The sequence below is a fragment of the Tursiops truncatus genome, chromosome 6 (assembly GCF_011762595.2).
Source record: "Tursiops truncatus isolate mTurTru1 chromosome 6, mTurTru1.mat.Y, whole genome shotgun sequence".
In the NCBI taxonomy this organism is placed as follows: Eukaryota; Metazoa; Chordata; class Mammalia; order Artiodactyla; family Delphinidae; genus Tursiops; species Tursiops truncatus.
Window position 1 is genome coordinate 91,750,913 of NC_047039.1, and position 12,623 is coordinate 91,763,535.

The 12,623-nt window shown below is 43.5% G+C and overlaps 1 protein-coding gene across 18 annotated transcripts in view; it reads right to left on the bottom strand.

Moving 5' to 3' along the window:
* The window catches only part of PTPN3 (protein tyrosine phosphatase non-receptor type 3), a 142,395-nt gene that overhangs the window by 13,665 nt on the left and 116,107 nt on the right, over positions 1 to 12,623 (bottom strand). For all 18 annotated transcript variants that reach the window (XM_019946387.3, XM_019946383.3, XM_019946385.3 and 15 more), the window contains one exon: positions 11,212 to 11,372. In XM_019946387.3, coding sequence (XP_019801946.1) covers positions 11,212 to 11,372 — 161 coding nt within the window. The remainder of the gene's footprint in view (positions 1 to 11,211; positions 11,373 to 12,623) is intronic.

Here is a 12,623-nt window from a genome sequence, read left to right on the forward strand (position 1 = left end):
ACATTGCAAAAAACAGCTATGGAGAGAGTGTGAAAATATACTTCATCAGTAAAGTTTACCAGTCACAGCACCAAAATCTTAACATTTAACAGTGATTTTATATATTAAGAGAAAAATCTTCCCAATAAGAAATTCTACAATCCCCTGAGAAACTGACTAAATTCTTCAATAATGTTTTTTTTAACATGATGATCTTTGAGGAAAAGTCATAAGAAGGGGTGTGAGTCACAGATAATGGATCACAGTAAGTAAAACCTCATCTTTATGACAATTATTTGACAAGAGCTAAAAGCAAGTAGAGAAAAAGAAAGAATTCTGACTAAAAATTAAATGGAAATCATTTACATTAGTCTAAAAACACTTCCCTCCAATTTAATAGAGTGAACCATACTCTTTGCTAAGAACAAGAGCATTTCATTTCATTCATTTCAGAAGTATACTCCCACAGTAAGAACATTTATTCCAATACATAGTAAACTTCATTTAAACATTCATTTAAAGAGGTATTTCCCTATACATGCAATCATTAGTGAATAATTCAGTTAAAACCATCTTTGCATATTTACAAGCATGTGTTAGACACATTCGTACTGTACCTGATGTGCTGCTGACAACAGCTCTGTGAGAGGTATTAATAGTATTCTTATTTTTTAAGTGAGAGGCAGAGATTAAATGCTTTGCTCAAGATTAAAACCAGAGGCTGAACCCAGATCTGACACCAATGCTTGAGTTTTTTTCTTTGAAGTGACATTTTATTGAGGTATGACTGACATGTAAAAAGTGGTATATAGTTAACGTACAACTCGATGAGTTTGGGGATAAGTATACGCCCATAAAACCATCACCACCATAAAGGCGTAAGATACATCCATCCCCTCTCAAGGTTTCCCCTTGCCCTTTTGAGTTTTCTTTTCTATACAACTGTGTCCCCCCACTTCAAACTAGAGTGTGAAACACTATTCACCAGTGGATTTTAGTTAACTTTATGGGAATTTAAAAACAACTTTTTTTTTCAGTGTTGGAAGTGATTTTTTTTTTTTTTTTTGGCAGAAAATTTAAGAAATTCAGACTAATATAAAGAAAAAAGTTACCGGTAATTTCACAACCCTGAGATGACCTGTTTTTTAAAAAATTTTATTTATTTATTTTGACTGCATTGGGTCTTCGTTGCTGCGGCCGGGCTTTCTCTAGTTGCGGCGAGCGGGGGCTACTCTTCGTTGCAGTGAGCGGGCTTCTTATTGCTGTGGCTTCTCTTGTTGCGGAGCATGGGCCCTAGGCGCATGGGCTTCAGTAGTTGCGGCACGTGGGCTCAGCAGTTGTGGTGCATGGGCTTAGTTGTTCCACGGCATGTCAGATCTTTCAAGACCAGGGCTAAAAGCCATGTCCCCTGCATTGGCAGGCGGATTCTTAACCACTGCGCCACCAGGGAAGTCCTGAGATGACCTTCTTCAGCTATCTTCTCCAGCTTTCTTTTTCACACACACGTATACAAACATATGTAATTATATATGTAAACACATAAATATACAGATATCGCTATGTTTTTAAAAACAAAAAATGAGACTGACATTTATTAGCACTTTCCATATTATGTTCTATAGAACCCAAGTATTCTGAAAGAAGCTACTAGGTATTGCTTAGAAAAAGTTTCAAGGTCAAGGAAATTTGGGAAATGCTACAAGTCACCTTATGTTCTATGAATCTCTAAGACGACAAGTCCTGTAGTGCATAACCTTATTAAATTCTGATTAGCTAAGCATTTCTCAAGCTAATTTGGCCATGGAGGATCTCACGTCTCACAAGACATGTCCTGGGAAATACCACTATAATTTTGAAGGCTGTTTTCCCCACTTATTATACAGTGTCTAGTTCCCTGTGTCATTTAAATACTTGGAAGTATTCTCTATACACATGATTTTTACTGGCTCAATAATCTATAAGGTTTTCATAGTTTAACTTTTATTCTACTTCTTGATTAGACTGTTTTCAATTTTTTGCTACTATAAACTCCCAGGAACAGAATTACTGCATTAAAGCATATTTTTTAGGACTTTGATACACACACACACACACACACACACACACACACACACACACACACACACACACAAAATGGAGTTGCCCTCCAGGGGTGTATGAGAATGGTTAGTCCACCAAATTGCAGCCAGTATCATCAACTAAAATGTGTTTACAATTTGAATAGGGAGGTGGAACAATGTCTTTCCCTGTATATTTTTGCAAATTGTATTTCTTGCTTTATAAACCAGCCTCTGTTGGTCTGTTTTTTCTCTTATTAGTTCTTTTATTAAACAAATTGCACAGAAATCACCAGGAGAGAATTAGCATAGACATTTTTGGTAATGATAATTATGTTATGTCTCATACATTTTCCAAATGTTCAGAATTTCCAATCTTTCCCTAGGCTCAACTATTAATCATCTTTACAATTTCAGTTCATAACAATCAAGTAGCCACTAAGCAACTTCTTAAAGGTCTGGGAGCTTTAATGAACTCTCTGGGCTCCTTCTTAAAATAAATTCATGATTTATTAGAAGTTTTGGTTTGATTCTGGGAGGAGGAGAATATCTGAGTCAAATTCCCTAAATGAAAATTTGGTTCTAACTGACTAACTGCATAGAAGTGAAATTCAATTGAGTGAATATAACCAGTAAAGCTAACCTGGAGGTAAAAAGTTTTTCTTTTCCAAATAACAAAAGCGTAGGGCCTCCCTGGTGCTGCAGTAGTTGAGAATCTGCCTGCCAATGTAGGGGCCACAAGTTCGAGCCCTGGTCTCGGAAGATCCCACATGCCGCAGAGCAACTAGGCCCTCGAGCCACAACAACTGAGCCTGCACTCTAGAGCCCAGGAGCCACAACTACTGAGCCCATGTGCTGCAACTATTGAAGCCCGAACGCCTAGAGCCTGAGCTCCGCAACAAGAGAAGCCACCGCAATGAGAGCCTGCACACCGCAACAAAGACCCAACGCACCAAAGAAAAAAAAAAAAAACACCAAAAGTGTAAATGTAATCAACTTGAGATGGTCTAGCAGAAGAGCATAGATCTAGCAAAAGGCTTTAATCACAACAAGGATATGAATGTATCTCAGCAGTAATGATCTGTTGATAGGATTGTAAAGTATTAAAAATAAAATACAAAATAAAGTACTATAGCACTGTCTTCAAACTTTTAAATATGCACACCCTGGGCTTTATCTGACAGAAATGCACAAAGATACATATCAAAGAAATTTATTGGTGGCAAAATATTTTCTTTGGCAGAAAACTGGAAACAGCCTGAATATTTCCCAACAGGGAAAAGTGTTGACTTAAATTCTGATATAGTTATACCACAAAATTATGTGCAAGTAATAGAATAAGATAGACTAAAAGTACAGATTCCACTCATCTATTTCAGTGAAAAATGCAAGTCACAGAATAATACAGTGGTGATCCCATCTCTACACATAACAGCATACGCACAATGTGTATATAATATATGTGTGTGCACTTACGTATGTGTGTGTATAAAATATATTTGCAAGATCACTGGAACAAGTATGCAAGGATACACACCAAATTATTATCTGTAAATTACAACAGAGAGAGAAGCTAAAGGAGACGGGGGTCAGAAAACAATTAATTTTACTTTGGCTATTTCTGAATTACTTGAATTATTACAACATGAATTTTTAAAAATTCAAATGACTGGGGACTTCCCTGGTGGCACAGTGGTTAAGAATCTACCTGCCAATGCAGGGGACACGGGTTCCAGCCCTGGTCTGGGAAGATCCCACATGCCGCAGAGCAACTAAGCCTGTGTGCCACAACTACCGAGCCTGCATGCTGCAACTACTGAAGCCCGTGTGCCTAGAGTCTGTGCTCTGCAACAAGAGAAGCCACCGCAATGTGAAGCCCATGCACCACAACAACAGCAATGAAGACTGAACGCAGCCAAAAATAAATAAATAAACAAATAAATAAATTTATATAAAAAATTCAAATGACTGAAGTGAGAAAAAGAACTACAGAGTCCGCCTGCCAATGCAGGGGACACGGGTTTGTGCCCTGGTCCGGGAAGATCCCACATGCCGCGGAATGGCTAGGCCGGTGAGCCATGGCCGCTGAGCCTGCGCTCCGCAATGGGAGAGGCCGCAACGGTAAGAGGCCCGCGTACCGCAAAAATAAAAAAAAAAAAAGAACTACAACAAAAGAAATATATATATAAAATTAAAAATTTTTTACAAAAAGTTGGGTGAATAAAGCTAAGATTTTTTTTTTTTTTTTTTTTTTGCCTTTAGAAGGGTTGACAACACACTCATTTTTATGCCTGCCTTGTCAAGGCTAACACTGAACCCTATTCCCACTGAATTGCTTCAGTGCTATTCACACACTTAGTTTCTGAAGGTGTTAGCAGTTGGTTTTCAAGTTCTTTCAATTTATGGACTCTTCTCCAGACCTTGTGAGCTGCATGGCAGGCTGGGTGTGAAAACACTGCCCAGAGAAGGGTGGTCCGGAGTAGACAGTGATGTGCTGGAAACACAGGTATATCTTTCTGGAAGGATCAGGGATGGGAGGTAATGAGCTATTATGAAGACTATTATATTAGCCAGAAATTGAGAAAAGGCTCTTTCAAGAACTGCTCATTGGAATGACACAGTTTGCTTTGTTCATTCTTGGGCTAAAGGTATGTGACGCAGGCAAGAGCTCCTAGTCTTTAAGGTCCCTTAAATTCTGCCCTAGAATGAGAGCAATCCGGAGGCTGGAGAAGGTCACAGGGACAGAGGGTTATAAGATCACTTAGTTTTATTAAAATCTTAATTTTTATGTCCTCATATGCTTTGTTCTCATCATATCAGAGTGTAGTTCTAAGCAGCTGTGAGCGTAAGGGTGAATTATAAGAAGATCAGCTGAGAGGGTTTGCAATGGAACAACCGTATTTAAATTGCAGCATCGATATCACCGGCTCTGGCCTCCAAAGACAAAAACTGAACGGTGAGAGCTGGAGTTGACCAGCACAGTTCGGGGATGGAAAAGACATACAGTTTTCCAGTTTAAACTTTCCTCCTTTGAAAAAATCATCTAAAAGTAGAGAGAGGGCATCAGGAGATGACTCTGATCTCCTCAGACTTTTGGCCCAACCAAAGATGTGAACCCTGCTCACATCGCTCAGATAAAGGCTTTGGACACCCAGTTGGCTCCATCCAGTGGATGCTGGCAAGGGCTGGCACAGTGGAAGCAAGCACCCCATCAACTGCACAACCAGATGAAGGGGGAATTCTCACTGGAGTTCTTGAAGACTGAGAACCCAAGAAGGGGGAAGAAAAAAGGAAAAGACAAAAAAAAAAAAAAAAAGAAAAAGAAAATGGAGGGACTGGAAGGGACAATGAATAAGGAGAGCAAATAGTAGAAACGGACTCCCTCTCATGCCCTTGGCAATAACCCAGAGTGTAGCGCAGGGCAACGACTTTCAAAACAGCTATTTACTGTGCTTTCTGTATCAAGCACTAAACTGTGGTCTCCATGAAGGCAGGTGTCTTGTTTGTTCTGTTCACCACCATAAACCCTAGGCCAGCATTGTGCCTGGTACATAGTAGGTGCTAAATAAAATGTTTAGAGTCGAGGAATAACGGGATCTGCTGCTGTGGACAAAGGGGACAAAGCACTTGAGTAAAGCAGGACGAGAGGTGGCATGGAGGCATGTAACTAAGCTAAGGGTAGCCCGTTTTTCATGAAGGCCTCGAGAGGTTGTCCTCCACTTTGCAGACATAAGAACAACTTACTGCTCACGGACAGCTCGTCCACACTGGGGACTTCCACCTTCCCTTGTACCTGACAGACCCAGTCAGGGAGCAAGGACACTGCTGACGGGGTACTCAGAGTTTCTCTCTACCTTCCTGTAAAGGTTTGCTGAAATGAACTGACATTGTTGCTGGCAATCTGGGGACTTTCAATAGTGCTACTTTATTATTATTTTTAACAGTGCTACTTTAAATCACAGTACCAAATGCAGATCCCAGTGCTGGCATACTCAAGTATTCTTGCAGCATCCCTTTCACAGATAAATACTTGACAATGCGGTGGGGTGGCAATTCCTTTATATTGGTCCCCGGCACTTGAAATGTAAAGGCCACTCACGTGGTCATTCCAAAGCCCGCAGTTTGCTCCCTGTATTCCAAGTGTTATACTTGATAATGTCTGCCTTTCTTAAAAGAAAAAAAAATTTGAAAAATTAAAAAAAAACTTTTAGTATGAGCTCTGATCTTGAAGGTACACCTACGTGTGTAAGTCTTCAGCTGCCTTTGTCCTTCCAAATCAACTTTTATAATGATCACAGCGACCAGTAAGTCACCTGTTTTGACAGGAATGGATGTTTCTTACAGTGGATGATGTAGGAGTGGGTTCGGGAGAAACAGTGGTCAGAAGAGAGAAAAAGATGGCTTCTGGTTTTGGCAAAGAGGGAAGATGCTGAGGTGGGAGGGGCGGGGTATCCGAGTTTGACTTGACCTCTGGTGGAGCCTTGTAGCCACTGCTCTAACTCGTCAGTCCTGAGAGGTGGGAGGATAAATGTTTCTCATTTTCTATCAACGGCATTCCACAAGTCTCCAAAGAGCTTGCAAGGCCATTGGATGAGGCTGAGCACAAGGGGCCTTTGCTTGCTGGGAAACCAGTTCTCAAAGGACAGTTAACATCATCACTTAGCTTTTATCTAGCACTGTCTATACCAAATGCACACCCTTTCCCTTGCCTAAACGGAAGGCTCAACTCGGAAAAAGCATGAAATGAGCCACAAATTACTCTCAGGAAGGAAGGACCCTGGGGCTGAGGCAATGAGTTCTTTAGAGGAGGAGAGCATCCTGGTGGTGGTAATGGACTTGGAGCCCTGTGAACCCCAAGTCTGGGCGCCTTTACACGAGAGACAGAGGGACGCCCTACCTTGCCTGAACACAGTATTTAGGCAGTTCGAGGCGGGTCACAAATGCTGGCAAACTGCCCACATTGAGTAGCTCACACTGTGTAGCTCCTGGAGGGAAGGGCTCATATCAGAGATTGAGTGAAGAACTGGGTCATACCGGGTGAGTTCTGACAATGGACTTTTCAACATAGATTCTAATCCCAGTTCTGTCTCTGACCAGCTGGGTGACACTGGGCAAGTTCCATAGCCTCTGAGCCTTGTTCTCTCCACTTATAAAGGAGTGATCCAAATAATTCTGGCCATATCTGTCTCACGGAATTGCTGTGAGAGTCAACTGAGACAACATATGTGAGACACACTTGGTAGACTCCGAAGTGCTATAGAAATGCTAATTATTAAGCATGATTTTATTATAGCTGGGACCCAACGCTTTCTGGAACACATTTGTAATTGTTTCTGAAAGCCATGGGAGGGGCAGGGGAATTCCATTAATGAAGAAAATGCTTCAAAGCAAGCTTTGCTGAAAACCAGCTTGTCATTGCAAAAGGGATTCCATCCACTGCCCAGCTACCCCAGGACAGGCCCTTTGTGCTGTGGAGTGGGTGGCATGGGCACCTGCTAGGAATCAGCGCCCACTTCCTGCTCCCGTTCAGAGCACAGCCTCCGACAGCCAAGCCGCCCACCTGCTGACAGCACTGGAGGAGAAGCAGGTGGGGAACCAGAATAGGTGGGAGTCAGACGGTGCTGGGTTCCACCTCTTGTGTGGACTGGGCAGGTTCTTTAGACTCCTCTATTTATGAATGATAATAGTTGTTGCTTTTTGCACCCTGACTGTGCGTCAGACAACGCATGAAGTATTTATCTCATCTAACTCTTACAACCAGCTCACAAAATACCCAATTTACAGATGGGGAAGTAGAGGCTACAGAGGTTAAGGGATGTGCCTGAGGTCACCCAGGAAATGAGTGGTAGAGTCAGGATTTGAAGCCTGCTTGGCTCCACGTGGCTAGACAGCATCTCAGATCTTTTCTAGCTCTGACGTCATGCTATTCTAACAACTCTCACGTAGAAACAGCACGTTGTTGTTACCTATATAATTACACAAAGGGTCTACAGCTGTTAAGAGAACAAGCTCCATGAGTGAAGCCTGCCTGGTTTCCAGTCAGGCTGTGCCGTTTACTGTGAGATAACCTCTCCGAGACCCTGATCCAGCCCTACAGCAGGCTGCTGTGAGAATGCTGTGAGACACGCCTGTAAAGCCCTTGGCACACAATCAGGGCGCATTAAAGGTTTCCCTTTGTCTTCCTTTAGGATTCCCCTCCTCTAGCAGCTGTGTGAGACAACTTCTCCCACCTCTAGCAGTGGTTGTTAAATTGTGTTCCACAGTCTAGGGGTCCTTGGGGGGCAGTGTGGAGACGGACAGGCAGGATGATGGATCCCACCGGCTCCATCACAGAGCAGATCTGCTGTTATGTTCTGTATTTTGGAATTCAAATTTACTTATTTAAAAAGAAGGTTTTTCGACTTAATTTCTAGGAAATGTTTAAACTAAATGAAGGAAATGTGTACGTACTAAAATTTAACCCTAAAAATTCTATGTTCTCCATATCTTATTTCTTCTCTAGTCCAACCATAAGCTCTAAAGGCAGGACTTAGGATGGGCAGCAGCGGGACAATGGCTCTGGTACGATCTTGACTCTCCCATCCGCAGGATCAGCTTGTCCATAAAACCTCCTGGTGATCTTGTTAAGAAGCAATAGCCAGGCCCCCTCCCAGTGTGGCTGATTCAGTAGTTAAGGGCTGGGCCCGTTTAAACAAGCTCCTCAGGTGATATCCGTACAGATGGTCAGGGTGTCACCCTTTGAGAAATACTACTTAAAAACACAGGGGGACAAGTGGGTACTTCTTTCTAAAGCATTTTTTATCTTCCTAATGAATTTCAATGAACACTGTTCAAGGAAAACCTGATAGGGGATTCCTGTATGTAAAACAGGAAAGTGCAGGGCATTTTCTGCAGCATCAGTCAAGACCAGACACCGTCTTTTTCCTCACCAAGAGCCCACAGCGCCTCCTTGTGGACAATCTTATCAAAGAGACCCGGTTCGTCTTGGGTGAAGGGCTTCCATCACCTGGCGACATCTCCCAGGACTCCTTGAGCGCTGCTCACCCCCGGGAGGCCTGTTTCCTACCTGACACCCTCTGAGCTTAGTCTGCATTAGGGTCCAGGAGGCTGTGACCCTCCTGGAATACCCTCCCCTCCACACTTAATCCCATCCACCCTCTATTAACATTACATGTCACCCCAGAGGACCTCCTGGAATCCTCTCACCTCCAGTCCCTACAGAACATACAGTCTGTGGAATGAAATCTCACCCTATCTTGGTCTTTAGCTGTTTCTGGGACTCGTGATACATTCCCACAAATATACCAAAATTAGACCGTAAGCTCCTTGGGGTCAGAAATCCAGCTTCTCCTTCCCTCACTGTGCTCCTGATGTAGCATTTGGCACGTGGTGAATACCTAATACTCGTTGAATGAAAGAACAAATGACTCCACAGTGCCGTTCCGCTCTGACTTTCCTTTTCAACTCCCTCCAAAAAGAATAAAACTGATATATTCTGGCTTTGAAGTGCTCCTTGTTTCAATTATTTTGGAGAGTGTTTAAATATAATTGAGTTTTACTGTTTAAAATGTTTGTCTCGGGGCTTCCCTGGTGGCGCAGTGGTTAAGAATCCGCTTGCCAATGCAAGGAACACGGGTTTGAGCCTTGGTCCAGGAAGATCCCACATGCTGCGAAGCAACTAAGCCTGTGTGCCACACCTACTAAGGCTGCGCTCTAGAGCCCGTGAGCCACAACTACTGAAGCCCTTGCACCTAGAGCCCATGCTCCGCAGCAAGAGAAGCCACCGCAATGAGAGGCCCACGCACCGCAACGAAGAGTAGTTCCCACTCACTGCAACTAGAGAAAACCCGCGCGCAGCAATGAAGACCCAATGCAGCCAAAAATAAATAAAATAAAATAAAATTTTTAAAGAAGTATGTCTCAATTTTGAGCTTTTTTGCAATGAAAAGCCAGAGAATACAACTTCTACATTTTCTTCTTTTAAAATCTTAAGCCTACCTGGCCTCCTGCAGGCAACTGGAAAGAAGAGCTCTCTCTCTTTGTAGATGTTCAGTATATGTCTAGCAATTCTATCCAAGTAACTATATTATTCCTACCCTCTTATCCTGATTTCAGCTTATTTTTTGTCTATATTATCTGTCAAGGCTGTCAAGTTCAAAATCCCCTATTGATTGTTTTTGGTGGGGCCAATTCACCTTTCCCTGGTGGGTTTTACTTCTTACTATTGTTCAATACACATTGCTTTAATAATGTATTTTATTTACATTCTATTCCTCACACCATTATAGAATAAACCTTTCTCTCACTCGACCCTCTGCCTTGCTTCCTTCTTGTTTGATACTCACATTACTCATGCCTTCCTGAATCAATATGCAGTCACATATATTTGATAAATGTCCTAGTTTCGCTTCTGTGACTTTTTCCTTTATACAACTTTCCAATAAACTCTGCAGTGCAGATTTCCGCTTTTGAATCTGACCTGAGACTCTCTCCTAATTTAGGGATCCAGACTGTGTATGTTGTCATTAATCATGATCAGTTTTCTTTCACTGGCCTACTTTATGCTTCTCTGTGCTCTTCTGTTGCCTTTTTACTGCACAAACTACTCTGTTTTCTACAACTTTTTAAAAATGTGGAAGACAAACATACTGTGTTTTCATTCTGTTAGTGATCAGTAAAGCTGACTTGAACACAAGTCTCCTTGGGTCCTACTTCGTTTTGTGAAGTCTCTGCATGGGCCTTTGTCAACAGGCTCAATCCCATGAGCAGAGGTCGCTCCTGGGGAGGGAAGACGTGGTCTGACTTTGGTTTCGTGTCCACACGGTTCTGGGGGACTTGGGAAGCCCAGCCCCTGTGCCCTCATGGGGCCCAGCTCCCCCGTCATCCCTCTGCACCCATCCACGCCGCCTCTCCACTACCTTCGACTGCCGAGTGTCCTGAGCTTTTGTGTTGGCAGCTAAACATGCTCAGAGTCCCACCTCCTCGATTTCTGACGTTTCTCCATGACTCCTGATCGTTACTAGAATGGGGGGCAAGCGATGGGCCATGGTCCCCAGCCCGCTTTCTCCCTGAGGTCATGAGTCCTTCTGTGGTCCCTCCATGAGCACAGCTGCCTGGTGACTTAGATGACCTGGCAGCAGCTGAGCAGCCCACCGAGGCACTGGGGGTCTCTTACCTCAAACTGGATCAGCACCGTCCCGCTTTCGAGGCCCTTCTTTAGCTGTTCCATGGATCCCTCCAGCGTGCCTCCACCCTCCGGACACACGGGGAAAATGGCCTCTGGGAAAAGCTGGTTCAGTTCATCTTCAGATTTGATGTCAGCAAACGAGTGGACAGCTGTAGCGGACGAGAAAGAGCTTGTCTGGCTTCTGCAGCCACGTGCTGGGTGATGGGATTCCTCCCCCCAAATTAGACTTATGACACCTGAATGCAGATGGTTTAAAACATCTTATTAAATGATTAAGCACATGGTAATCATTTTCACCAAAGATACAACTTCTCGTTGAATGATTCAATATGTACTAATTATACAAAATGCCTCTCCCGTTGCGGAGCACAGACTCCGGACGCGCAGGCTCAGCGGCCATGGCTCACGGGCCCAGCCGCTCCGCGGCATGTGGTATCTTCCCAGACCGGGGCACGAACCTGTGTCCCCTGCATTGGCAGGCGGGCTCTCCACCACTGCGCCACCAGGGAAGCCCGCTGGTTAGTTTTAAATGACTGTGTTTAGTACGCAAGAGGCTTTTGCCAAGGATAAGAGAAAGGGAAAGGACGTTTTTAAAGAAAACAGATTTTCTCCCTTTGCTCTCTGTGACCTGGTTATTCTTCTACTCCTGCTCTTCCTTCCTTCTCTGGTCCCTTTCATTTGCTCCCTTAAAACAGGCATTTTCGCAGGAAACTGGTGCGGGGTCTGACCCTCTCTCCACACCACCACCGCCCCGCACAGCTCAGTCAGTTAGTCTGTAACTCGAGGCCATTGTTAGGTGGGAGGCTCCCAAGTAAACATCTCTAGTCTCCTCTGTGCTTCCTCTTTGGAAATCTCCCTTCACATCAGACTCAATACGGGTAAAAACAAACAGAGGACCCCCTCTCCCCAACCATGCACAATACTTCCCAGCCTCATGTGCCTCTTTCTGTCTAGTCACTTCAAACTTTGGGATCATCTCTGAATGTTCCCTTTCTACCCAGAAAGAGAAGTCACTTCCCTTACCCAAGAGCCTTCAATGACTCCCCACTGCCTTCAAGATAACAGGAAAGGAGAAAGAAAGGAACCACTCTTGTGTTTTCCACATAGTTGAACTGAATCCTCACAACTCTGAACCAGCGGTCTTTATTCCCATTTTACAGATGAGGACACTGATTCACAGGGCAAAAGAGCTGTCCAAAGTGACCCAGCCTGTCAGGGTGGGACATGGGAATTCAGTCCACATGTCTGACGCTAAAGACCACATTCTCTCCACTGACCACAGAAGCTCAGATCTTCTGCTTATTTTCATGATTTCTGTCCTATCTGCTATCCCCTATGTTACTATTTTTCTTTTAATCAACTCATTTTTTACTTGAATGTTTCTTTGAAAAATGAACTTA